The sequence below is a fragment of the Camelus dromedarius genome, chromosome 11 (genome assembly GCF_036321535.1).
Source record: "Camelus dromedarius isolate mCamDro1 chromosome 11, mCamDro1.pat, whole genome shotgun sequence".
NCBI classification, from domain to species: domain Eukaryota; kingdom Metazoa; phylum Chordata; class Mammalia; order Artiodactyla; family Camelidae; genus Camelus; species Camelus dromedarius.
In genome coordinates this window covers 31,076,885-31,104,192 of record NC_087446.1, presented here as the reverse complement: position 1 = coordinate 31,104,192, position 27,308 = coordinate 31,076,885, and the positions used below count along the sequence as shown (strand labels likewise).

At 37.1% G+C, this 27,308-nt stretch overlaps 1 protein-coding gene across 3 annotated transcripts in view; it reads left to right on the top strand.

Annotated features, from left to right (window-relative positions):
- The window catches only part of FGD6 (FYVE, RhoGEF and PH domain containing 6), a 99,801-nt gene that overhangs the window by 41,156 nt on the left and 31,337 nt on the right, over positions 1-27,308 (top strand). For all 3 annotated transcript variants that reach the window (XM_031463000.2, XM_064491599.1, XM_010989961.3), the window contains exons 4-8: positions 4,708-4,775; positions 4,860-4,890; positions 14,573-14,724; positions 15,889-16,045; positions 17,514-17,601. In XM_031463000.2, coding sequence (XP_031318860.2) covers positions 4,708-4,775; positions 4,860-4,890; positions 14,573-14,724; positions 15,889-16,045; positions 17,514-17,601 — 496 coding nt within the window. The remainder of the gene's footprint in view (positions 1-4,707; positions 4,776-4,859; positions 4,891-14,572; positions 14,725-15,888; positions 16,046-17,513; positions 17,602-27,308) is intronic.

Below are 27,308 nucleotides of genomic sequence, written 5' to 3'. Positions count from 1 at the left end.
GACCTGTAAGGGTCCTCACATCATTTGAAAATGGAGTGCAGAATCAAGGCTTCACTTCTTTCAATGGTTTAGGTTTCTGTTTTCAATTTTTAATGCATTTCTTCTGGCTTTCTAATTTTTAAAAGGTATATTGTATTTTACAAATATTAAACGTCCTAGCTACAGGTGATAAACTATTATAATAGTTAGAAAGCATTGATTTGCTAAAATATTTTTCAAAGTAACAATTATCTGTATGTGTGTATGTGTTCAGTATACACAGTCATGATTATTAGTGCATGACTGATACATGGTCTTTAAAGTCAGGCTGTGCTTAAGACTGCTTCCTAAGGAATGTTATCTACCTGTAGTTCAAAAAGTAGGTCAATAGAGTTGAGTGTCTTATGCCCCATCTTGCTCAGTTGAGCAAAACTTATCAAAACTGTTAGCAGCAATCATTCAACAACCTGTCTTAGAAAACAGGAATAAATGAGGGATAGAGGTCAAAGTCATCTATCTCATTGTCCTTTTAAAAAATAGAGTTTGCGAGCTAAGGTCAGTAGTAAAGCTAATTAGACTTGACTGTTAGGCATTATGAATTAATAATTGAATTGCTCTTTAAAGATTATTTTTATAAGTAGTTGGTTACATAGCCTACTTTGGATATTGTTTGTGTAACAATATTTATATTGGGATGGAGGGCTAGGATTTCTTTACATTACATGTTAATTCTTCTGTAGTAAAATATAAAGGCATGGAAGGGACAGATACACACTGTGAGGTTAGTGTTTACTCCTGGAGAAGGAGAACAACTTTAGTGTTATATATAACAATTTTTTTCATAAAAAGACTTTAACCAAATATTGCAGAATGTTTGGATTTGTTTAATCTTGAGAGGAGGGGAAGGGAAGAGAGAGGAGATATATGTGGGTATGTATTTAGCAGCGAATGTTAGGTTATGCCATGATTAGCAGCATATAATGAAGAGAGATACAGGGTATAATAGAAGAATTTCTGGGTTAGATATTGGGAAATCTTGGTTCTCTTGCCAACTCTGCTAATAATCAACTTTGAATCTTGGCAAATCCCTGTTTTAAGTGAGTCATCTTTGGGATTTGCTCTTCCAGTTCTCACTTTATCTATTCCTTGTGTTTGATCTTCACTTCCATAACTTCAACCTCCATTTACGATCCAGTGGTTTTCAGTGTAGTAAAAAAAAAAACAAAAAAACAAAAAAAAACTTGAAGTTCTTTCTTATATTTCATATATTTATATTAAAATGTAATTTTCAGAAGCATTTCATTCATTGTTAAACTGCACGTATTTTTATACCTTGGTTCTGACACTGAAATTCTGGAAGCAGGTAAAAAATTTTTCCCAAATAAAGAACTAAGGCAAGATAGGGGTAGGGAATTAAGAGGTATAAACTTCTATGTATAAAATAAATAAACTACAAGGATACATTGTACAGCACAGGGAATATAGTCAATATTTTACAGTTACTTTAAATGGAGTATAGTCTATAAAAATTTTGAATCACTGTATTGTACACCTGAAGCTAATATATTATAAATCAACTATACTCAATTAAAAAACAATTAGGTTAATAAAAATGATAAAGGCTTAGGGTTGGTTTCATGAGCCAGCAACCTGTACAGTCACACAGGGCCCTCACTTGGTTTTAACGCTCTGCTATCCCAGTCTCCATATTCTTAATAATTTTTCACAAGGCACCTACATTTTCACTTTGCATGACCTCACACACAGGTTATGTAGCCAGTCCTGTAAAACTGAAGTATATAAAAGTAAGAATCCCTCATTCTTATGCCTCCTAGTCCTGATCCCTGTGAGTGACCACCACTAACAATTTAGTTTATCCACCTAGAGGCTTTTTAAAATGCGTGTGTAAGTGCACACACATTGTGCTTCAGTCTTCTTTAAAAACTGCTCAGCAGAAATCTATGCAAAGTCAGTGTGTACTACATTTTCTTGGAAAACCCCATAATGATCTAGAATGCCACAAACTTAAAACTTTTTTTTAAAGGGGCTAAAAAACTTAGCCGAAAGATGTTGGTACAGAACTGCAGTTTAGATTTTGATTGGTTTGTTGTTGTTTTTTAAAGCATGTTTTACTTAAAGGTTTAGGGAAATAGCATAAGTTTCAGAGTTTTAAGATACCTATGTCTGATGAGATTTCACTTTCTGAAATCTACTAAAATAAACCTTAAAGCCATCATAGGCAAGTTAGGAATGAAAATAAAGTTTATTCATCAGTTAGGCTCAATTGAACAAGGGATTCACTAGTGGTATATAGGATTGTTTGGGGCTTTATTTAGTTAAAAAGTGGTCAGAATTCTTGGTGAAGGGGAAAGGTAAAGGATTCTTCGAGGTAGCTACAGAAAATGGGTAAGGAGGAGAATGAGCTTGTAATTATTCAGACAGTTCCTATGTGTGAAACCTTTTGATAGGGACCTTAGGTAAACTATTTTGTTTAATCCTCCTGGCAACCCTGGTGGTATTATCTTCATTTTACATCTAATGAAGTTGTGGCTCAAAGGTCTCAAGAAGCCTTCCTAAGGTTGTGAATAATATATGGCAGAGCAGGAGCCCAAACTTCTATCCTTGCAACTTCAAGTTCATCTACTGTCCATAGCATTACTCTTTCTAGAGGTTTATTCCTCACACAGTACTTACTGACTGCCTACAGTGTCCTAGGGTAGATGCCAAGGAGGTCAGATGTGCAGGATGTGCAAGAGACTTTCTGGGGGAATTGCCTGGGAGGGGAAGGAGGGGAAGAGGGAACAGGATGGTAGGAAAAGCCTTTGACTTCCTTGCAGGTGTGACCCTGTCCCGTGGAGAGAGGGGAGGAAGAACTTGGTGGGAGCAGCCTCTGACCAGGCCAGTTCTGAGAAAGTCTTGGCCAGGCTGCTAGGGGGTCTGCGTCAGGCAGGGGGTCCTGGGTTGTACCCCTTCCTGGTCAGCATTGCTGGGGGCTGCCTGAGGGACTCATGGCCTGATATCCTTGCTGTGCTGTGGTCACTCTCCTGTGCAGTAGCTAGAGGTCAGCTTGGCTCCCTACGGCAGGTTCTCTTGAAGGGCCATCTGAGCAGGGCACCCCATGGCAACCACAGGCAGCACTGTTCAGACCTGGTTGGGGTGGGATGAAAACTGACAATGCGAGTAAGCAGATGAATTTAAAAAAAACACTAAGATAGCCCTTTGACTATGTGATACTCAGGAAAGCAGATGTGTTAGGATGATCCATGATTTTAATTTAGAATAGAAGACTACTTGACACTTATCTGTCTGTCTGTCTATCTATCTATCTATTTTTTTAGAAATTCAAACATTGGGTAAAACTTTGAGATAATCTGAGAGTTCACTTCCTAACTTTTTTTTTTCAATTTCAGGTGTACAACATAGTAATTCAAAAATTTTTAGATTATACTCATTTAAAGTTCTAAAATATTGGCTATATTCTCTGTGCTATACAATATAGCCTTCTAGCTTATTTATTTTATACATAGTAGTTTATACCTGTTAATCCCCTTCCCCTATTTTGCCCTTCCCCCTTCACATTATTATCTTTTTTCTTAATAATAAATAGTAGTCACTACTGTTACTGTTTTTCCTGTGACATTTTATTAGTGACTGACTACTAGACTGTCCTGGTCATTTGTTATCCTTATTGTGACATTACCTTATCTCACTGCACTCTGGGGAGCGCAAAATACCTGGGTCCTGGCACTGCCAGTGTCGGCGTGAATGTACAGGGACCTCTCTTTCTAAAACCAGATCTGGCATTTCTTCAACAGAAACAACAGAGCATTTTTAATGGCAGTAGTCATAATTTTCACCTTACATGTAATAACTAAAATTTTATAACTGCTTGTTCCTTGTTTACTCTCTTGCCCTTCACTCTGGAACTGTAGTGTTCAGATCTTTCACCAGAATAGAAATGGAGAGAAGCTCCTTTCCTGTAATGCCCTGGAGTCAAAGCCAGCTCTGTCAGTATTTAAATGAAAACAACTACAATAGTAATCTTACCTATATATTGAGGCTCGTTCCTAATCACCTCTTTTTTTTTTCCAAAAGTGTACATTTTGTCCCTGCCTAGAGCATTTAATTTTCACACAAAGCAATACATATTAAAAGAATTTTTTTTCAGCTCTTTAGAGTAAAACTGCCTTGACTGTACGAGCATATTTCTAAAAGGGACTGTAAGTAAATTGAGAGTGCCTGTGGCTATAATCTTGGCATATGTATGGTATAGACTGTGAAGAGCCCTTTTCAGATGGCATTTAAGTTGTTTGACTCAGAGTGGCTTTCCTGAGGGTGAAGTTCTTTTATACTTACCTATTGAATATTCACTAATCTTAAATTACTCGCGTGCACCCCAAGAACTCATGCTCATGTGATATCTGTAGAGTGTCACTTCAGTTGTGAACCATTGACAGTGTGCTCCACCAGGGCTCTGGGGTACTGCAGGGCAGTCCATCAGTCCAGCGCTGATGGTGAGGATTACCCATTGCTCTCAGCAACCCCGTATCATGGTTTAATAATCTCATCACTTCTCCAGGTTTGCCATTTGAGACATCGTATAGTAGGAAATGTATTCTAATCGAAACCTATTAAGTATCAGAGTTTGATGTGTATCTGACTAGCTCCAGGCTGATCTTCATTATCCTTTTATGAGTTCATGTTTTCTTAATGCACTCTTATCCACAGGATGAAGATACTGGAATGAAAAGTAAAGTCCATCATATTGCCAAGGAGATCATGAGCTCAGAGAAAGTGTAGGTATCTAGTTTAGAATTCAGAAGGCTATTCGCTTCCCCATTGGCTCATTAAAAAATGTCTTTCATTGCTGTTTTTTACAGGTTTGTGGATGTGTTAAAGCTTCTGCATATTGTAAGTATCTGCTAAAATTTTCTTCAAGTCTAAAACCATTCTCTTTTATATCTTTCACTATTCCCCAGTATTTTTACCATAATTAACTTAAATTTACTTCTATTAACATGTATATACATGTATGTGCTTTCTAATACATGGTTATATTTTTTAATTCACACATATATGTGAATAGAGTTTTCTAAAATGTATGTCTCTCATGTATGTGTAGTATACCCAGATGATTTCTGAAATTAGGGCCTTTATGTCTGTATCTCCAAAATCTTTAAACTTTCTATCTTTATAATAAAGAGTTTTTAAAAGGATGATATTTCTTCTTGGGCATTTGCAGAAGATGTGTGCTACAGTAGAATTTTGTACCAGCAGTTTATAAAGAATGTCATGATCAGTGTTCAAAATTGTTCTTCTGTCTGAATAAGCTCCTAGAAAGATACTTAAAATAGAGATTTTAACACCTAACTTTTTAAAGTTCTATTTTCAATTTTGATAATTGTCAACTTGAACGAACATGTTGGGAAACAATTATGATATGTGGCTGACTGCATACTCATTTTTCTCATCCACTCCTTTGTACCTGCAAGTTTTCACAAGTTTCATTACTCATTGGCAGTTCAAGTGCTTTTAGTGTTACTTTATTTTAATTATATTTTGGCAAGATATTAAGACTCAACAAAAGGAGAAGTTAAAGTAGAGGAAACAATGAAAAAAGAAATGGAAGTGAATTGAACTGCCATCTAAGAAGTCTACTTAGATGGTAATTATTAACATCATCTTTAAATTGAATTGCTGAGAAACGGTAGGTTTACAAAATGCATACCCATGTCTCTGCACAGAGTATCATTATTTTAGTTTTCTTTTTAAAAGATATTTATAAACATGAAAAGTGTGTTATACTTAAAGGTGTTTCACGTTCACGGAATGATCCCCCTGTGCTTTAAACTTGGTCCAGTGGACACATGGAAGCCTAATTCCTGTGTGAAAAATCTCTAGCTTTGGAAACATTAAAAAAAAATTCTTAAGATTGCTAATTTTGTTTTGAGAAATTATTCTCCCATGAATAGTTTCTGACATAACTCTTTTTTTAAACATTTTTTTATTGATTTATAATCATTTTACAATGTTGTGTCAAATTCCAGTGTTCAGCACAATTTTTCAGTCATTCATGGACATATACACACTCATTGTGTCACATTTTTTTCTCTGTGAGTTATCATAACATTTTGTGTATATTTCCCTGTGCTATACAGTATAATCTTGTTTATCTATTTTACAATTTTGAAATCCCAGTCTATCCCTTCCCACCCTCCGCCCCTCTGGCAACCACAAGTCTGTATTCTTTGTCTATGAGTCTATTTCTGTCCTGTATTTACGCTTTGTTTTTGTTTGTTTGTTTGTTTGTTACATAACTCTTGACTATATTGGTAAGTTCCCTTTATAGATTCATTTAAAAAAAATATAGCAGTATTTGGTCACTCAAATAGAATTGGTGACAAGCATACTGTCACTTCAAGTAAGTTACAATGAACTTAATAAATAAATGACTTTTCAAATAAACTCCATGAACTTTCGCAGCTATGCCCCAAGCTTCTCTATTGTATAAGCAATTGTAAGGGGAAAAGAAAATGCTAAACTGATGTTTTCTGGAAAACTCAGAACACATCTGTAGGACAAGCAGCTTATACCTATTTGATAGGTGTTCTGATTGACATGTTTAAATAGAAATAGGACGTTTCCAAGGAAATTTAAGCATCTGCATGTGAACTAGTAAACTCATACGGCAAAAAATGCTTTGTTTAACTTTACTGTACTATTTGATCAAATCATGTATGGAACATATGTTAAGGATGCTTATAGTCTAGTGTAGTGCTTCTCACACTATTGTGGTGGGCAACTGGATTTTTAAATTGCCCATCCATGGTAGACCAAAATTTTGTAAAACACAATAAAAATTCTTGACTATGTCAAATTGATAGAAAAGTTTCCAAACCCTTATTCTCACTTTTTATTTTTAATTTGGGTGGGTGGAGTGAGAAATAATTAGATTTTATATTTATTTTTGAAGGAGGTACTGGGGATTGAACCCAGGACCTCATGAATGCTAAGCATGTACTCTACCACTTGAGCTATACCTTCCCCCCATTATCACTTTTTTGAGTAATATCTTCACATGCCAATAACAGTTTGTAGGCCACACTTGGAGAAGCATTGTCTTAGTAGATTCTACCTCTTACCATGTGTGCAAATTTTAGAAGATAGTTTGACTTGTTGGGTCTAGCTTTCTTCATTTGTAAAATGGAGATAAAAATACCCATCTCTCAGGTTGTAAGGAATCAGTGGAAGAAAGTACATGGAAGAACCTGGTAGTGTACAATATATGGTAGGATCTCAAATTGCCTTTATTTTCTTCTCCTCCTCCTCTCCCTCACCCCTCCTTCTCCCCTTCTTCTTCATCTTCTTCCCTCCCTTTCAAATGCCTTTTTCCCCCTGTACTAAAGTTCCATGTTAATGAAGGAAGTTCTGATTCGAATAGGTAGAGACGCAATTAAAAGCTTTACCAGTGTGTTTGATTTTTTGAAAATATATGTCCTGGTTCGTACCTCCATATTTTTGGAACAAAGCATAAGCGCTGTAAGAATAGACAATTAGCTCAAGGTATTTCCCTTATTTTCTCAGTCATGATAGATGACCTTAGTCTTTTCCCCACTGATGTGGAACAAGGTGAATCATCTAAAACCCACCTTGATCTGTACATTTTCAAAACCTCCTAAGCCTTTAATGTAGGAGTGAGAGTAGATCATTTGCCAACCTCATGTTAACATCCTGTCTGGTATGTGCAAATGTAATTCAGCAGAGGTCAACATTAGTGGGTGTCTTCACAACAGGGCGTTAAACAGGTCGTGAGCCATTACTAGGAGTGGTTTGTCACCAGGATAATGTCGGTGAAGCCAAAAGCATCTCTTGTTTCAATTCAACACTCGTACTGTGCTATTAAAGCTCATATTTACTCTTCTACCAAAAGTACCCCACAAAGGTAGCACATGGATAGTTTTAATCCTGAGGACTGCTGCTGTCTGATTTCATCTAAATGAATGAACTTCTGTTATATGATAGAATATGACTGCTTTAAAATATCTAACAGGCTTGTTAGATAATTCAGTGAGTATTTTGGAAATCAACAAGGTATCCAAGTGGCTTGGGAGGAGCTATTGTTTGAGTTATACATGATTTCCCATTAATAGTTTTCCATATTAGAGACTCTAAAATAGCATTAAAAGAGCTTTCTGTGACACAGAAATGTTCAATATCTACACTGTCCAATACGGTGGCTGTACTTTAAAATTTGTAAGGTGTCACTGTAGCTTGCTGATACTTTATGTATCACTTTACTATGTCACTGTAGCTCACTATCATTTGTTTGTTTTGAATTTACTAAACTAGGTGATATAGCTCATAAAAATGTTTTAAAGTCCAAACTAATGAATTTTATCACTTAAGCTGTTATTACATTGGGAGGAATTAGACATGGGTGGAGATTATGCAATTTAAAATATACTTAGTAGGGAGGTATAGCTCAGTGGTAGAGTGCATCCTTAACATACATGAAGTCCTCGGTTCAGTCCCCAGTACCTCCATTAAAAATAATAATAATAAAAATTTTACAATTTTAAATATACTTAAGTTTCTAAGAACCGGTGTACTTGGCTGAGGGATTTGATTCATCTGTCTGATGTTTGTAGGGAGTAGCAAGACTCTGCAATTAATGTTTAATGTGGTACTTACTCTTCAGTATCTACAATGAGCACTTGGACTTTGACCTGGATTTGAAAAAGGGTCCAATATGCACATTGTCTCTAAGTCAGTACCCTATTGAGTCCAAAGAGAAAAGAGATTCTTAAAAGGCAGTCTTTCTGTTTTCAAAATGGTAGTGCCGTCCATGTATATAGCTGCCAAAGCTGGAGAACTAGGACTTACTCTTCATTTCTCCTTTTCACCTCTCCAGCCAAACTACCAGCAAACCTGCTGATTCTGTTTCCTCTTTACTGCCACCAGCCTAGTCCAGAATATCATCTCTTCCTCAGCTGTAGGCTAAGTGGAGGTCCTTCAAGACAAAGAGCTGTTATTTAGAATGTTATTTACCTGTTATTTATAGCAGGTAAAACCTATACTATTTAGTTTTGATGTTATCAAGTGTTTAATCAAATCAATCAAAATAGAGTTTGTTCCTGAAAAATACCCTAGTAGGTTTATTTTTCCATTAGAAAGTAAGCTCCATGAAAGCAAGGGTTTTTTTCTGTTTTGTTTATTGTTAATCCCACTAAATCAATATCTGTTAAATGAATGATAGGAAACTGGTGAATAATACCTGGTTTGGTAAAACTCTAGTTATTTATATTTGTTTTCCCTCTTTGTGGCAGAAGTTGTCCAATCCAGAGATTGCTATATTGCATATAAATGCCATTTTCAAGATAAAAACATCTTACACATCTAATATAATTAAGTATAAATGATAAAATGTTGGTTTCTGTTATCTTTTTTGCTTTCTGTTGGGAGACTGGTTTAATAGACATTTCTATAAATTTATTTTATAAATGTCCAAATAGCATGATTAAAAAAAAATCTTGAAAGGGAATGATCAGAGACTTTGAGGTCTTTTGAACAAAGATGGGCTATTAAGTAGTATAATATTAGTAATGAAGCATCTTTGTTTTACCAATTTCTTTAGATTGGAGTATGCGTTAACCTGAAAATTTGAGAGTCTCAAAATTCATTGAGTTAGAGGCAAAGCTACTTGGACATTCAGATGTCTATTAGTAAATAAAATGTATCTTTTATTTTTAATGCATTATAAAGAGAATAAAAGGCTTCTTCATAGAAGCCTTCAGTTTATACCATCTTTTTAAAATAGTACAACGTTCCCACATACCCCGCATCCAGTTTCCTCTGTTGCTACTGTCTTACATTAGTGTGATACATTTGTTGTGATTAAGGAATCAATACTGATACATTATCATTAAGTTCATACTTCATTTAGATTTCCTTAGTTTTTTTTTTTAATTGAAGTGTATAGTTTCTATCATCTTAAAATCACTTCATCTTTGTTTTTCTGAATACCTATGTATTTTCAGCCTTGTGAACTATTTAATTGTCACTTGTTCTTTAGTTGTAAAGAGTCCTCCTTTATTTTCTATTGACCTGGCTACCAAACTTTCACTTTTTTTTTCTTTGCTATTTTTGAGGGGGGAGGTTTATTTATTTATTTTGGAGGAGGTACTGGGGATTGAACACAGGACCTCATGTGTGCTAAGCATGTGCTCTACCACTTGAGCTATTCCCACACCACTCCGAACTTTCACTCTTGAGCAGCTTCCTTCATATGAAGCCTATCCTTCACTGAATGAAGTTCATTGTTAGGAGTGCCTTTGTCTTTCTGCTGAGGTGTTTTCCTCACCTTGGTTTGGTATTTCCTTCTCTTTATATATGTCTGTTTGAGAGCTCTCTTTCCAGACTTCCTAGGACTTGTGGATCTTAAAAGGTGGCCATGTGATCATTTAAATTAACCAAATCTCCTTTGATTAAATAAATGGCCTTCTACTGAGTGCTTTCTCTGTGCCTTGCAGTATGCTATGTTACATAAATTATCTATTTTAATCCTCACAACGATCCTATCAAATAGATGTCATTTCTATTTTTTAAGTGAAGAAAGTAAGTCAACTGTCAAATATAACCCAATACTAAATGGCAAAGCCAGACTTTGAACTCGGTTTCTCTGAGCCCTTGCACTAAGTGATTGTTCTGAAATTGATTTATAATTTGTTGCTTGAAATCTCTACCATGCTGTATAGGGTATAATGTATCTTTGGGCATATTCGCTTGCTTTCAGAATTCTTTCAAATGGGGCAGGAAACTACAGAAATTCTAGTATTTCATCTTCTAAAGATGATCAATTAGGTTATATTGTGATGACTACCAGTTAATGTTATTAAAGGGATTAGAGATTTGAGACAAAAGATCTGTTTCAGTCCTGTTTATGTAGTTTCTCATTGATGACTGTGCATGGATCACCAGGTCTGAACTAAGAGGGAAGAATAACTCCATTAGTCAAATATTTTCATTTTAGAACAAAGTCAAATTATTATGTGGAGCCCATCCTCCCCTTTCTTTTACTTCATAGTATCACACTGCTTTCTGCATATTTATCAGAGCTCTTTGACCTCAGCAGCTGCTTTGCTTTTGTTTAATATGAAGTGATTCTTAATGCCCTTCATACAGGCTGGGAGCCCTGCAGAGCTCTCTGTCTGTCCATATGTCTGTTTGGTCATTGTAATTCACTGTGTCATCATAGTGGTTAAGTAATGCCCTAAGGTCAGGAAGCCCAGTCAGAACAGCTGGTAGTTAAGTCACTTAACTTCTCTTTGGCACCAGAGATATAAAGCCTGACCTGACGAATAAGGCCATCTGTTTTGTGCTTTGTTGCTTTAGATGTTCATACTTGATTTTATTTGCATTAATTTTTGCTTAGTCTTGCCCAAGTGATCAGAGCTGGTGAGGCTATGTTAATACCTCAAAGGCACTGAGTGGTTTTTTTTTTTTTTTTTAAGTTGATCTGGTTCTTATTTGTAGGTTCTCTTGGAATTTTTAAGAATAATATTATGACCTATTTTATAATCCAGTAACCCATTTCTGTTTCTAAAAAGGCCGAATAGAACAAGCATTTGATTATTGTGATCAGAAGCTAGAGTGTAGGTGGTTCGGTTTTGCCTACAGAATCGTTGGTTGCTTTATGTTAGAAGAATAGACTGAAGTATATGTGGTTGATATCAAAAAACTCTCTTGCTCACCTAGTATTTTTATACTCTAGCTCCTCTCACCCATTTTATTTTAAATACCCAGCTTTTTCAGTGTGAAAAAGCATACTCTGGATCTAACTGAAAGTACCAGTCCTGTGGTCCTACATCCTCACTGATTTAGTCAAGGAGGTGTTGGTGAATTTAGATTCTTCTGCCCAAAAATAGTTTTGCCTCTGGCTCTTAAGTGTCATCACACTTTCCCAAGTTATGCTGGCTGTTAGCATTTAGGAAAATAACCAGATGTGTTGTAATCGACCTTTTTATTTAAAAACAAAAACAAAAACAAAACGATGTTTCCTCCTTCCATTGGCACCTGTTCTGGAAATGGTCGAGGTTCAGGAAGAGCTGAGACGTTAGAGATTCTGTACATAGTTCCCTTGTGGATTAATTACATCTGGCTCTGGGGCCATTACACATTGCTTTTCAGGGGGTGGTTGCCTGTGAGGTGAGGGAATGAGACGGGGGCCAGGGCTGCCCTGTGCAGTTAAAGAGGCCGTGAGTTGTGGGTAAGGCCCTTGGTCTGAGTTGCATTGGCCTGGAGGAAGGGGTGCTCTTTTCTATTTTCAAAAGCTACTATGAAGCCTATTGATGGCTCCAGTAGTGATTGCTTAGAATATGTAACTTTCTAGGCTTTAGGAATAATATTTAATAGCCAGGTATAAACTCTAAATTTCTATAGTCTTAAACATTCCTCTTTTGCTCTTACAATTATTAAATTTCTCTTTTATTCTGACATGCTACTTATAATTTTGAAAAAGGCATCATGGGCCATTCATTCATCCAGAGCTGCCTACACCATCCAGTAGTACTGGGAAGAAATGAAGAGTCTTGCCTGGTATGTGACAGGGCACTTCAATTAGAGGTGGCCATCACACTGGTCAGCACAGTGTGGATTTGGCTGGTCTCTATTGAATGTGTCTTAAATAAACAAGTTTCCTTTTTGGCAATGGTAGCAGACATATGGAATGCAGAGTCTGGCAAAAGCTGTGTCAGACAGGGTCCTTAAGCTACTTAGCAGCTAATGTCTACTGTCACTGTCCTGGCTGAGGAAATGCCTTCCAACTGGAAAACAAAAGTCATCCTGCTGCCAAGGGACAAACATGTTCATTATTTATTCTACCGAAAGAAAGGGCATGCTAATTGTTTTGCTGGACAAAGAACTCTTGCATCTAAATTATTTAATCATTAAACTGGTATAATTTTAAAAATGCTATAGATGATGTTTAACTGCTGTGCTTCGAATACATTTACAATTGAGAATGTTATTTGTGGTATGTAAATATATTCTGTGTAGTTCTGCTTGATGAAAAATCTAATGATTTTCGAGTGTTAAGTTAGCACTATAAATGTGAGTACTGATAGAAACAAGCTGTTGGGAGCTGGAATTTGGCCCAAGTCCATTTGGTTTCCGGAGCTGTGTTGTGTGGTTTTCTGGATTGGAGTTTATACAAGCAATAAATTCTTATTTTATATTACGGTAATTAGTTGTAAAAGTTGTTCTTTAGTTGCTGGTGTAAGTAGTTCGTTCCTTTGGGCTGATGTGACTGTTTGGTGCTGATAAAGTTAGTTCCGGGTCCTAAGGCCTAAGGGCAGGATGTATTAGCCCTTGTTGAGTGCAAGAAGAGTTGATTTGTCTAAAATACACCTTAGAAAAGGAATCTTTTTGTGTACTTTTAAATTATGTATTAGGTTGTTGTCCTTCACAGAAAGCATAAGAAATACTAATGGTTAATGTATGTGTTTAGGGGGCAGGTGTTGAATGGATCAAGGGAGAAATCAGGATCTTTTTTTATTTACTTGATCTGACCACTAAACTCCCGAATGGAAAGCAGTTTGACAGAGAGGAGAAAGAAGGGAAAGCCTAGTAAAGAGTCTGTTTTACCCAATCTTTGCTTTAAGGATTTAATTAAACCTCCTGCTTCTAAGAAGGAACAATCTTTGTTTTTGAATCCTCAGGCCTGTGGAATAGATTCCACTATTGTTTTACTTATCCCCCAAGGGTAGACCTCAAGATACAGTGAAATCCAGACAAATACCATCTCCAGTCCCACCCTTTCCAAATCCTCGGGAGTGATAGGGTGGGGTGGGGTGGACCTGTCTTAAAACATGGTATAAACAGTCTTTTTTTTTTTTTTTTTTTTTTTTTTTTTGGTATAAACAGTCTTATAGAGAAAAGTCAGTGATAAGGAATATGTGATGAGAAAAGTTTTGGGTTTTTTTTTTGTAAAAATTATAAATTCTGGTGAATTTATGGGAAGGCTAGATAGAGGGAGGGGAGAGTTTAAGGTCCAGAGTTAAAACATTATGTTGATCCTGTGTGCCAAATACATTGCAAGAGGCTTTATGTGCAGTATCTAATTAAAGTCTCATAACCTACTTAACAGATGAGGAAAATCTAGCTGAAGGAAACACAGTAAATTAGGAGCAAGAGCTTGGATCCAGTATTCTCAGATTATCAAGAATGTACCATGCTGCACATGACAAAGAGACACTTCCAAAATAAAATTAGTTAAGATCTGCTGGGAACTTTTAAAATAAATGAGTTTTGTTCATATAGCAGTATTGGAATAATTATAAGGGCTACTTAGATTTGCAATGCAATTTCCAGATAACCCCTTAGTATAATTGCTAAGTTTGGAGATCAAACCAAACTATTTAAGAGAAATATCACACAATCTGTTTTAAATTTAATTTCCTATCAAAGTAATAAGTAAGTTGGGTAGGAGGAAGTGGGTATTGGGAGTTTATATTGTTTTGGGGAAAAGAGTGACCGGGGGAAAAATCTTTTTATCAAGTTATGTGTGTATGTCTATTTCTCCTCTGGCCTGTAATAGGATTTCCGGGACGCAGTAGCACATGCTTCCAGGCAACTTGGGAAACCAGTGATTGAGGACCGGATCCTAAATCAAATCCTGTACTACTTGCCTCAGCTGTATGAGCTCAATCGGGATCTCCTGAAGGAACTGGAGGAAAGAATGTTAAACTGGTAAAAATGAACTAACCAGCTTTCCTAGAGTTTCCAATTTTAGATGAAGCTATGAGGGTCCTGCATGTGACAGAGAAGTGTTCCTTACATTGAGTTTTTCATTATGTTGAATTTTCTTAGCAGTTACCTGTAGATTGAATTTCACATGGCCAAAATTCACTGGTGCACTGAGCTCAACACTATGAATTTTTAAATTCTTTGATAATGTTGCTTCAAAAGCAAGAAGGGCCTGTATTCAACCAATTTAACTTTCTTTGTGGCCTTTGGTAATCAAGATGTTTGAGGTTAGGAGAGAAGTTTAGTTGATATTTTCACATTGGGAACATTTTCAAATGTCTCCTCTGTCTTTCTGGGGCTTCAAGTCATGAAACTCTTTGCGTTCTGGAAAGGAGGCCATTCACTGAGTTAATAGGAAGATTTGTTTGATTTAGGAAATTTCCATATACATGATATCTTTATAAATGCTATAGATTTCAGAAAAGGAGAAGAACTACTTCCATTGGGCTTCAGACAGTAACAGAAACTTTGGTGACATCTTTGGAAATGTGTAGAAAGTTTGGTTGTAGGAGACTGAATTTATTGTTGAAGTCTATGGGGAACTCAAAATTATTAGAATAACAAAACGATATCACCTACTTTTATGATAAATATTTACCTCTAAGGTTTCCTCATGTGCAATCTGGGAAAATACCTCTGCCTGTTTTAGAAATATCTTGCTTCTACATGTTAGGAAAATATGCTAAATAGTGATTAATTCTTAGCTGCAGCCTAAGTATAAAATAACACAGAGTTTAAGGACTGAGGAATGACTAAAAGCTAATTTTAAAGTCATGATAGAAATAAAATGTAATTACAGGTAGTCTTCTTGTACATACTTCCTCATTCTTCTTATAAAAAATTATCCTAAAATTTCATCTGAATTGGCTTAAGACTCTGGCTGTAAAGAAGAATGAGATGGTTGGAAACGGGGAGCAGTCAGAGGGCTGGCAGAGTCCAGGCAGGCTGTGATGGTGGCAAAGGAAATGGTGATGAGTGGGTTTGGGATATGTCTTAGAAGAAGAGGAAAAAAAGATAAGCTGATAGCTTGGAGATGGGACTCTGTTCACCACTGGATTTATTTTGGATACTGACTCTTTTTTAATATTTTTGTCTCTCTATCCTCAGGACTGAACAACAAAGAATTGCTGATATCTTTGTAAAGAAGGGACCGTATCTAAAAATGTATTCCACATACATCAAAGAATTTGATAAGAATATAGCTTTGCTGGATGAGCAGTGCAAGAAAAACCCAGGTTTTGCTGCTGTTGTTAGAGAATTTGAGGTATCTTTGCTGCCATTTCTCTGTTTTGAAACTAAAAACATCAGTGAATTCCAATCATGCCAAATTAGAAAAGCTTTGGAAATGTTAAGATACTGCTGATTTCTAATTTGTACAGTAGACAGATAACCAAACTTTAAAATCATTTGTAGTCTTTTCTTCCTCCTTTTCCTTTCTTCTGAAGTCATGCAGTTAAGAAGGGAAGTGTGATTATATATAGCTGTGGCTACTGATAATTGACCAAGGTTTTCGTCAGTGTCCAGTGAGTTGTTCTATTGCCTTGGCAGCAAAAGAAAACATAAGACTGGGGAAAGTTAGCTGTCTTGGTTAATGATGCTTATGTGATAGATGCTTTCTTAATGTGCATTATCATTGTAATTTCGTAATTATTCTGAATACCAGAACCTGGAGGTACCTATTTTAGAAAAAAATAAAACCATCTCAGCAACTTTGAAAAAACTCTTCCCCTCCCACCTGAGCTGTGTAAGACTCTGGGGACATCTTAGGATACAGGGACATTTTCACTGGGCCATTTTGATGCCACCTCACAGTAAATACTTGTGTGTGAGATTGGAGGTGAGGCTCAGGAATGGGCACAAGTATCTGTTGTGCATATTAAGGAAAAGAGCTTTAAGGGCAGAATCAAATATCCTAGTGGTCAAGTTGGAAGGGTTCCAGAATCAAATGTTCCTATGTACAGTGTGATTGGGGGGCTGTCTTTTGTAGCCATTCATTTGAGAAAGAAGTTTACATTCTTCTGGCATATAAGTCTGCTTTTCAGGTTGTCTTTTTTATTTTATTTTTTCCTCTTTTTTAACTGAGGTATGTAATTAGGTTTATTTAATTTTTTTTTTTAAATGGAGGCACTGGGGATTGAACCCAGGACCTCATGATGCTAAGCACACACTCTACCACTGAGCTATACCCTTGCCCCCTTTTCAGGTTGTCTTTAATTTCTGCAGTTTTCCCCACTACCACCTGCTGTTATTATCAATGTATTGATGATAGGCTCTGATGATTATTTGAATCCAATTCCCAGTAGTTTTATTTCTGCCACCTTTTTTGGGGGGGTCATGCATTTCCTTCTCGGTTGGTTGGTTGGTTGGATTGGTTTGTGTTCATGAATACATTGGCAGATGTTCTTCTAAGTGGCAGCGACTGTGGAGGGTGGGCTCTGATTGGCCTAGAATGCAGACTGCAGCCACCACTGCTGACCAGAGGGCTGTGAACAAGCTTTCCCCATGAGTCAGTGATTTCAGAGACCTACCTAACAGGAGAGAGTGAGCTAAGTGGTGAACCTGCTGTAGTTTCCCACTCAGCATAGGAGCTGTGCTTAAAACAAAAGGAGCTTCTCCATGAATTCCCCTCCAAAGTTACTAGCTATTTAATTTGGCTTCCTAAGCTTTCGATTCTGGGTCTCTTGCTTCTTAGGAAAATGCCTGTGTTTACTTTGGATGCCTTTGCCTTTCAGATGAGCCCCCGCTGTGCTAACCTGGCCCTCAAGCACTACCTGCTCAAACCGGTTCAGAGGATCCCCCAGTACAGGCTGCTGCTAACAGGTGGGCTTTTCTGGCACATCACCAACCAGGCAACTCCCGTCCCAGAGTTTCTTGGGAAACTCTGCCTTTCCTAAGAACACCTCTCTTTTTCTATCCATCCAGTAGCCACTTTCCCTAGCATGTGGATTTATAGATTGCTCACAGCCTCACCTAGGGGTTGCCTGGACTGAACTTCTTCCAGTTCTTTGATCATCCATGTGCATTCATACATGATCATTCCTTTTGCTTGGAACTTCTTTTACCATCCCAACCCCACAACCCTGTGTCATTTCACCTAGTTAATATTGTTAATCCCAAGAAGGTACTTCCCCAGCCACTCATGAATGAAGTTTACAGGGTCACTCCCATATATTCGCATATCAGATGCCATGGCCCCAGTCACTTACTTCAGATAGCTGTTAATAAGGATTGGTTAATGAGACTACGTGCTTGGAATAGTGCTTTGGTCCTAGTAGGTTCTAAATAAGTATTAGCTGCTATTAGTAGTAGTATCAGTATCCTTCTTATCATCATCATCATCGTAATTATATCTGGTCATTGTCTCTATCTTGTATTAGACTGTGAGCTTCACTATTACAGGGCTGTGTGTCTAGTTTACCACTGCAACAGTAAAAAGAGAAAAAGAAAGCTATGATTTAAATGAAGGCACCACTGTGCTAAGGACTTTTTTTCATTGGCTCTTTAAATCTTCACCATAGCCATGCATATATCATAGTATTGTTTACATAGATGAAAAGCAGACTTATAGTGATGATGTGGTTTGGCATCACAAAAAAACCTAGCATAATCTCAGTACTAAGCATAGTACCAGCACATACTGCTAGATCCTCTGTGGTATTTGCCAAAGTGTGTTGGATGTGCAATGACTTAATATACATATTTAGTGTATATGCATTAAGAATTGTGTCCAAATGGATAAGAATATTCAAATGCCACCACAACTCTAAATTCAGTCACTTGTAATTTTTTTTTAAATTGAGCATCAGTCAATTTACAATGTGTTTGTTTCTGGTGTACAGCTTAGTGATTCAGGTTTATATATATATATATCTTTTTATATTCTTTCTTATTATAGGCCATTGCAAGGTGTTGAGTATAGTTCCCTATGCAATACAGTAGGACCTTGTTGTTTATTTTATATATAATTGTTAGTATCTACAAGTCCTGAACTCCCAATTTATACCTCCACTCCCGCTCTCCCTCCTCAATCAGTTGTAATTTTATGTAAATAGATTTGAGGTACACTTGGTTCCTATTAGTGTTCTTAAGAAATGGCATGCATGCTTTTATCCTTAATCACCGTCACCTAAGCCAGCAGCTATATTGAATGAGGTGGGTGACTCCTAGAAAGCCAGGATTTCCCCATTTCCCTTTAGGCAAACCTTCATACCTTCCAGGCTTGCCGTGTGAACTGCTGATGAGGAAGGCCTGCCTTTGAGACCCAGGACTGCCTACCTTAGCTGTTTCTCCTTAATTTGAATTTCTAACTGTGAATCAGGCATTAGATTTCTCTCTGGAGTGACATAAGGCAAACCAAATAATTTGAGGATATCCTGTCCATCTGTACTTTCTTTCCTCTGCGTTTGGCACAGATTTAGAATACACAGAACAAAAGGAAGTACCCATGCATGTGTTGTGTTTTTACTAAACAAATTCTATGCTGTATCATAAACGAGCTATTAAATGGCTTAGGCTATTTCTACAGCTGTTGAATGTAAAGTACTGTTTTTAGTGGCAAAAGACACTTTCAAATAGGAGAAGGATGGAGCAAGGTTTTAAAATTTTCATGTAAAAATATTTTTCCCCCACATTCTGACTGATCTAAGTAAGAGTTACACATGGGTTTAATGTAGGTTTTATGCCACATTTGTTTGATTAACGGTGAAATAGCAACAGCAAGTTTTTAAAAGTCTTTTTAAGAGACAGATTTCATTTGTTTTATAACCAACATAATGTGAGCTTGGGGTTATTTTTAGTTTTGAGCTGTCTCTTCTTTAATTTTAAAGCCCTTCCCCCACCCCTGTCTTAACTTAGAAAATCTCCATTGTCTAAATGATGTACACTACTTTATATATAGTAGACCCTCGGTAATTGTGGATTCATTGAAGGGTAAAGGTCATAAGTGGCTTGTTCAAGGTTGCAAAGTCAGGACTAAAGTTAAAGAAAGAATATAGTCTTTGTAAAGAAATAACAAGCTTCATATTCTTCATTCTATGCCTTTTATTCTGTTGATTCAAATTCTTCCGTTCCTCCAAGCCTGACCTGGAGTCCTCCATTCCCTCTGAAGCCATCTCTGCCCCAATTCTCCTTGACCCTTATTACCAGTGCAAAGTGATTTGGTAAATATTTATTTGATACCTTGTAAATTTGCTAATATTTGTATGATTTGAATATTGATTCATTAATTTGATTATAAAAACTCCTTGGGGTCTAGGAGTGAGTCTTTTATTAGTAATTTAGTGCACCCCAACATATCTGGGTCAGATTGGGAGACCTTGGAAGCTGTTGAGGAAATAGTTTTGGTTGGTATTAAACTATGTTTAAAACATCCCTTTAACCAAAATGTCTTTAGCCTAAAGGACAACATTGAGACAGAGAATTTCAGGGATATTCTCAGAGAGGTGAGTTGCTCTGCCCCAGGCAACACAAATAGTATTAGTTGAAGCACCTGTGATCGTATAATCCTGAGGACACATGGGAGTTGGTACCAAGGGTTTGTTTTATATGGATTTTTATTTAAAATTTTGATTTTCCTATACTTGTTATGTTCTGATTGCTTTCTACTTTGCAAGATATTTCTACCTTCGTTATCAGAGTGCTCCCTCTGTGCACTTAGATCTTTAGAAGTTATACTTTAAGTCTTAAGTTTGTATCTATTCTAACATGTGTATTAACTGGATCTTCATCTTTAGATAAACAAGCTCAGTGACTTAATCCTCCAAACAACCTTGTGAGGAAAGTACTTTTATTTCCATTTTAGAATTTGGAGTAATTCCAGGGGCACAGATTACACAGGAGCAGAGAGAAGGAGTGAAACTATCTGAGACAACTCTTGACAACTTTGACTTATTAATGAGTTTCAGGTAGAGAAAGGGAAGGATTCCCACCTGAGTCATTGTAAGTAGATTTCTACCCACCTTGGTTTCTTGGGAAGGGAAGATTGAGAAATGCAGGGGTAAAGCATGGATAACGATAGGATAGTTTTTTTTAGAATCTTTTAGAGAAAGGTGACTGGAAATCCCCAGATACCAGCAGTCCTGTCCCTACTATTCAAACAACCATCCTATTGTCTTGCAATGTTTTCTTCAGGACATAATTTCGGTTTCCATTGGGTATATTCCTTAGGCTGTTTCTTCTTCATTGTAGTAAAAAATTTCTAACTAAATTCTTGGTAATATTTTTTTAAGCTCAACTCAAAATAGGATCAGAGAAAATGTGTATGTTATATAAGGAAATCCTGAAGACTGGAATTGTTTAAACATATGGTAAAATAGTGATTTACTCATTTTAAGCAGAAGAACTTGTACATGTTACCTTTATTTTGTCTGCTCAAGACCAGTGGATCTAGCCAGATTTTTATGTCTGTGTGGGGCCCGGACCCTATTTGGAGTTACGAGAAATGGGAATCTTGAGGCAGCAGCTAGGAAGCAACAGAAGAAAACAGTCCCAATACCTGTTCCTGAGGACTCGAGGAAACAGCCCTGTGGTCTCCTCCGTTATCCTCGGTGTTAAGAGCAACTGTTGGTCTGATTAATGACCATATGTCCTGCTACACTTTAAGTAGTTTTAATATTAGCCATCTCAACAATAATAGCTATTCATTATTATTTTAAAAAACCACACACACATGTGCTGCTGTTGGAGCAGCATTAATTTGTTACCCACTGTTTCTTTCCTTCCTCCTCCATCTGTTCAGGGTAGAGGCTATCTTTTTTATCCCAACTCAGAGCCTGTGTAGATTCTGACACATAGCAGAGACTAGTAAACTGAAAGGCTTGGGGAAGTAGACATTGTTCATTTTTATGAGAGTGAGAATCCCTATGCAGTAGTGCCAGTTAATGTGTGCTGGATGAATTGATCAATAAATTGCTTTTAAGGGTAAAAACACTCTTCCAGTTTCCCAGAAACAAAGCTGGAAAGGACTGAAATACTCCCCTTTCCTTGTCTTTCCTCTATCACGGGCTCTGCTGACTAGTTTTCCTCTGCCTCTGCTTCCTGCTTTTTCTAATTTCCCTTGTTATGCTCCAGGCCCGGCCCTTTCCAAACTCATGCCAAGTTGTGGCAGTATCTTCTTCCTGGTCATGCTGCCCTTATCACTCCCCGTCTAGGAACACAGCAGGCAAAACACACTCCCATGTCTCCCCTTTGCTCTCACACTACCACACTCAACACTTCTGACACCATATAAAAGGGTTTTTTCTTACACCAAGCGATTCTGTTCAACACCAGCGAGGTGTCCTATAATTTAATTCAATTCTGACACTATCTACCCAGAGACCTTGGGCTCAGTCCCCAAGACTGACCCTTCCAAACTTCAGGTGCCATTCACATGTCCCAGGCTGTATCCTGTATTCTTGACCGACCATCTGTAAATCTGGGTTTCCATGACTTTCTCCTAGGGTTTGCAGATTTGCTAGAATGGCTCAAAGAATTCAGGAAATCACCTATTTAAGTTCACTGGTTTATTATAAAAGGATACAATAAAGGATTCAGATGAACATTCATATGGAAGACATACACAGGGCAACGTATGTGGGATGGAACTCCCATGCCCTCTGTGGGCCCACCAGTGCCCTAAAAGCTCCCCAAACCCTATACTTTGGTATTTTTCTGGAGGTTTCATCACATGGGCATGATCGTCATTAATTCCCCTCTCTAGCCCCTCTCTTCTTCCTGGAAGATGGAGAATGGGGCTGAAAGTTTCAAGCCTTTAATCATGGCTTGGTCTTTCTGGTGACCAGTCCCCATCTAGGAGCCCACACGAGTCACCTCATTAGAACAGACATTAGTATCACCTAGGAAATTCCAAGGGAGCTTTGTGTCAGAACTAGGTTCAAAGATCAGGTATTAGAACAAAAGATGCTCGTAGTGCTCTTCTCACTTAGAAAATTACGAGATTTGGGGAGCTCTGTGCCAGAAACCTGGAGCAGAGACCAATACAGTCGGCCCTCAGTACCCACAAATTTGGGACCCATGGATAGACAGGTCCGACTGTACTGCACTATTTTATATAAGTGATTTGAGCATCCACAGATTTTGGTATCCGAGGGGTGTCCTCGAACTAATCCCCCACAGATACTGAGGATGGCTGTATATATATTTTCTATCATTTCACAGACATGGTTTTATTCTGCTTATTAAGAAGGTTGAAAACTTATTTATCCTACCCTAATGAATATATGTCAATACACATTTATCCAAACTCATAGACTGTACAACACTATGAATAAACCCTAAGGTAAGCTATGGATTCTGAGTGATTATGACGTGTCAATTTAGGTTCATCCACTGCAACAAAGGTACCACTCTGATGGAGGATGTTGATGATGGGGTAGACTACACTTGTGTAGGGGCAGGAGATATATGGGAGATCTCCTTACTTTTCTCTCAATTTTGCTGTAAATGTAAAACTACTCTAAAAAAATTAAATCTTTAGAAAACAACAAAAAATTTACAGTATAAAGACCACAATTATAAAACTGTTCATTATAAACAAAGAATTGCCCAGACCTTATTTTCTTTGCTCTAGCTGCATTCAGTTTCTTACTCTCTCTTGAAACCTGTCCTTCAGGGCCAGATTTCTCTGTTAATCAATTACTTACTCATTCACCCTGTATTGATACGGGCTGGCCCTGAGCTGGGCACCTGTGTGCACTGGCAAACAGCACAAGGGTGTTCCCTGCCCTGATGGGAGCACACGGTCCTGTTCTTTGGGACCACACCCAACCCCTCAGGGTCCCTCCCAGCTCTTCCTCTTCTCAATTCCTAAAACTTATATTGATCTGGCTACTTGTTTGAGTAAGAATATTCTGAGGATTTATTTTTGTAAGGATCACTTCTTTTCTTTGAAGGGCTCTTTTGTGCTATGAAAAATATGTTAAGTATTATAAAAAAACAAAACAAAAACAACAAAGCCCCTCTTCATCTTCTGCCACCCAGAGATGACTATCATATATCATTTAGGGTTGGGGTTTTTTGTTTTTTCTTTAATGATCTCTATTTGTGTTGTATGTGATATAAATGGTTCAATAAAAGACCTTTTATTTGTGGAAAGTTACTACATTGGTGTTGAAACAAGTTGAATCAGTGGGGATCATGGTGGGGAAAATAGAATGAAAAATATAATTTAAAAATTCCTCTGAAATATCTTTTCCCCTTCTATATTTAGGGGGGGAGAAACAGTCCTTTGAACTTTGATTAAATTTGGATCAGGTATTTTCTTTGATCTTGTTCAAAATATTTATGTTATATTATAAGTGACTTTTAACAACATATTATATTACTTTTCCTATAATTATTGCCTGTAGCCTGGGATGGTATTAACTCCCTCTAGGTTTTAGAAATCCAGGATTTCCCATGTTGGTAGAAAGTGGGATATTAAAAACATCTGTTATAGTGTTCTGAAGCTATAAATTTCAGTTATGAGCAGGCTAATACAAATTTGACAAAAGATCAGAATCAAATTAATGCATGACTTTTTAAAATCCCTTGCTGAAAATTGAAACTCATGCTTAGCAAGTGTTTATTTTAAAATCATGGGCTAATTGTCCACATCAAAAGTCATTCTAACACTTTCTCTAGGACAGAATCTGATGAAAGGTGGGAGCTGTCCTGGACACCAGCCAAAGAATTTAGTTTCTGAGGAACCCAAAGGCCCTGATATAAGACAGTTCCATCCATGTGAAATGGGAGGGTGAGAACATTCAGAATTCCCATTGTAATTAGCTCAGCTCTTGTTCTGTTGCAATTCTTTTTTTTTTTTTTTTTTTAATGAAGGTACTGGGGGTTGAACCCAGGACCTCATACATGCTAAACGTGTGCTCTACAACTGAGCTATAACTCACGCCGCCCCTGCATTTCATTTTTAATTGTAGTTGTGAACAAGGTATTTTGAGAGATGGTATATAATAAATTATGTCCATCAAGTATTTTAATACTATGGAAAGACTTCAGGATATGAGAGGCAAGCACATTTTATCTGCCTGGTGTATTAAATTACTGCTTTTAAATGTAATCTCACTCTCTCTATAAAACAGAGGTTCTTGACCTTTTTAAGCTTAAGCCTAGATCCCTCTGGGAATATGGTGGAATCTATGCATCTCTTCTGATAATTTTTTAAGTTACAGAGTAAAATTCTTAAGATTAGTAGGAAACCAATTGGGCTGAAATACAGTTATTAAAATAATTTTGAAGTACAACAGTAATACATGTGCTCTTTATGTAATATATTAAATAAAAATCTGGTGGTGGATCTAGTAACTACCATGATTTTGAAATAGTGATGAGAGTAAACAGTATTTTGAGATGTCTGCAACAACTGTAATGTGATATAAAAACATGTGAATTCTATGGTGAAGAAGTCCTGGTATCACTGATAATACGGTGGTTTGTTGTCTACATTCATAATGGAAGGAAATTCCATATTTCACTTGGCGGTTAATGGAAATAGTGTTTGTTCTTGCCTATCCAAGTTTGCAGATCCTCTGAATTCTACCCATGGGCATTACCACAAAGCCATTCTTTTTCCAATTCTCAGTATAGATTTGACCCACATTCGCTGCAAGTAGCCGGATGCCTCTATTGCTGGGACCTGCCTTGCCACAGATTTAGAAGCTGACTCTATTACTAAAGAATTTCCCTCTTAGCGTTTGTCAGAATCATGGGCTCATATGAGGAACTGTTCCAGGTGGAGAAAACACTGAAATTCTGTCAAACTTGAATTCATTTTGGTGTCTGTATCTGCTTTATTCTTCACTTGGCTCTTCTTCACTTGGCTCTTCTTTGGGTAGTAAAATACACTTATTTCCCTAAACTTAAATTTGCTCTTTGTTGATAATCAGGATGGTGAGGACCAACTATGGGTCTGAGATTTCTTCAAGTGGGGCTTGACTGCATCAAGGCCATTTCTGTACGTATAAGATTCCCACTTGATAAAGTGGCAGCCTTAACAATTGGAAATCATATCCACAAAGAAAAGCAGTCTTAAGGAAGTCAAATAATGGACGTTTACATTTGCTAGACTTCCCTATGGGTTTGACTCCCTTAAGGGCATTCTCTATATGACTAACCAATCTGTCCTACTAAAAAGGGGCCGAAGGGAGATTCTGTCCATTGTAAGATCTGCTCCCAAATTTTGCCATCAGATGAGCCTGGGGTCAGGTTTGGTTCGTGAGCCCTTTGAGCATGCCACCTCAGGACCACACTGATCAAAGGCAAGATAAGCCAAGGCTGCCTCATACGGCTGTGCCCCAACATGGGCTCCCGGCTGAGATCCACCACGTGCAGCTTGCACTATGCTCACCATATTGTGTGCCCCAGTGAGGGGCAGCATCAGCCCAGGAGAAGTGGTCTTTTTAATTTACAAAAAGGTATCACCTGCTTTCCAAGCCATGCATCTACGAGCCTGAGAGCGCAGGAAGGTCTCTTTTTCTAAGCCACAGATTCAGGGACCAGAATTGAACTAATATTTGAGAAGCAGGAGAATTAGAACAAAGACCGGAGCACTTTTCAGTTAGACCCTCAAAGTATCATCCCAACTGCTTAGTAAAATATGAAGCAAGAAATGGTAACTCTAAATGGGTGTCATTTAGTCCATCATAAATTCAGGAAACATTTGTTGAATATGCACCAGACCTTGTTCTTGGTGCTGGGGATATAAGGATAATTAATTCAGGCTCCTAGTCCTCATGAAGCCCACAGTTCAGCCTTTGTGTATAAAAGGATACTTGACACTATAGAACCATTAGCTTAGCTTCTAATTGCTGATACTCCATATTCTTATTCAGGTTAACTTAGAATCTTGCAATTTTATCAATACATATCAAAATTATTTTGTATATAATAATAAACAGAGTACATCATTAAAGAATATTCTGAGGGTAATATCAGTCAATACATACTCTAAAACGTCAACAGTTAAAGATATGTAGCATCTTTGCAATAATAGACCTGTTGATTAAAAATAATAATAATTACTCTGTCATTGGAATAGGGAGGTAAGTTGAAATAGACTTGTTTATAAGAATCTAATGTTGACAGAGTAGAAAGTGAAAGACAATAGAAAAAGAATTGTTTATTGAATAACTGTTACATTTTGAAAAATTAATTAAAATTCATGCATCATTGGATACACTAAATAAAATCAAAACTGAATGTAAATAGGCAGAGCACAGAGGATTTTTAGGATAATAGAAATACTCTGTATAATACCATAATGATGGATATATGCCGTTATATATTTGTCCAAACTCACAGAATCTAGAACGCCAGGAATGGACCATAATGTAAACTGTGGACTCTGGATGTTAATGATGTGTTGATGTAGGTTCATCAGTTGTAATAAATGCCCCACTCTGGTGGGGGATGTTGATAATGGGAGGCGCTGTGCACGTGTGAAACAGAAGGTATATGGGAAATCTCTGTACCTTCCCCTCAACTGCTTTAAACGTAAACCTGCTAGTCTAAAAAAATGAAGTCTTAACTTTAAA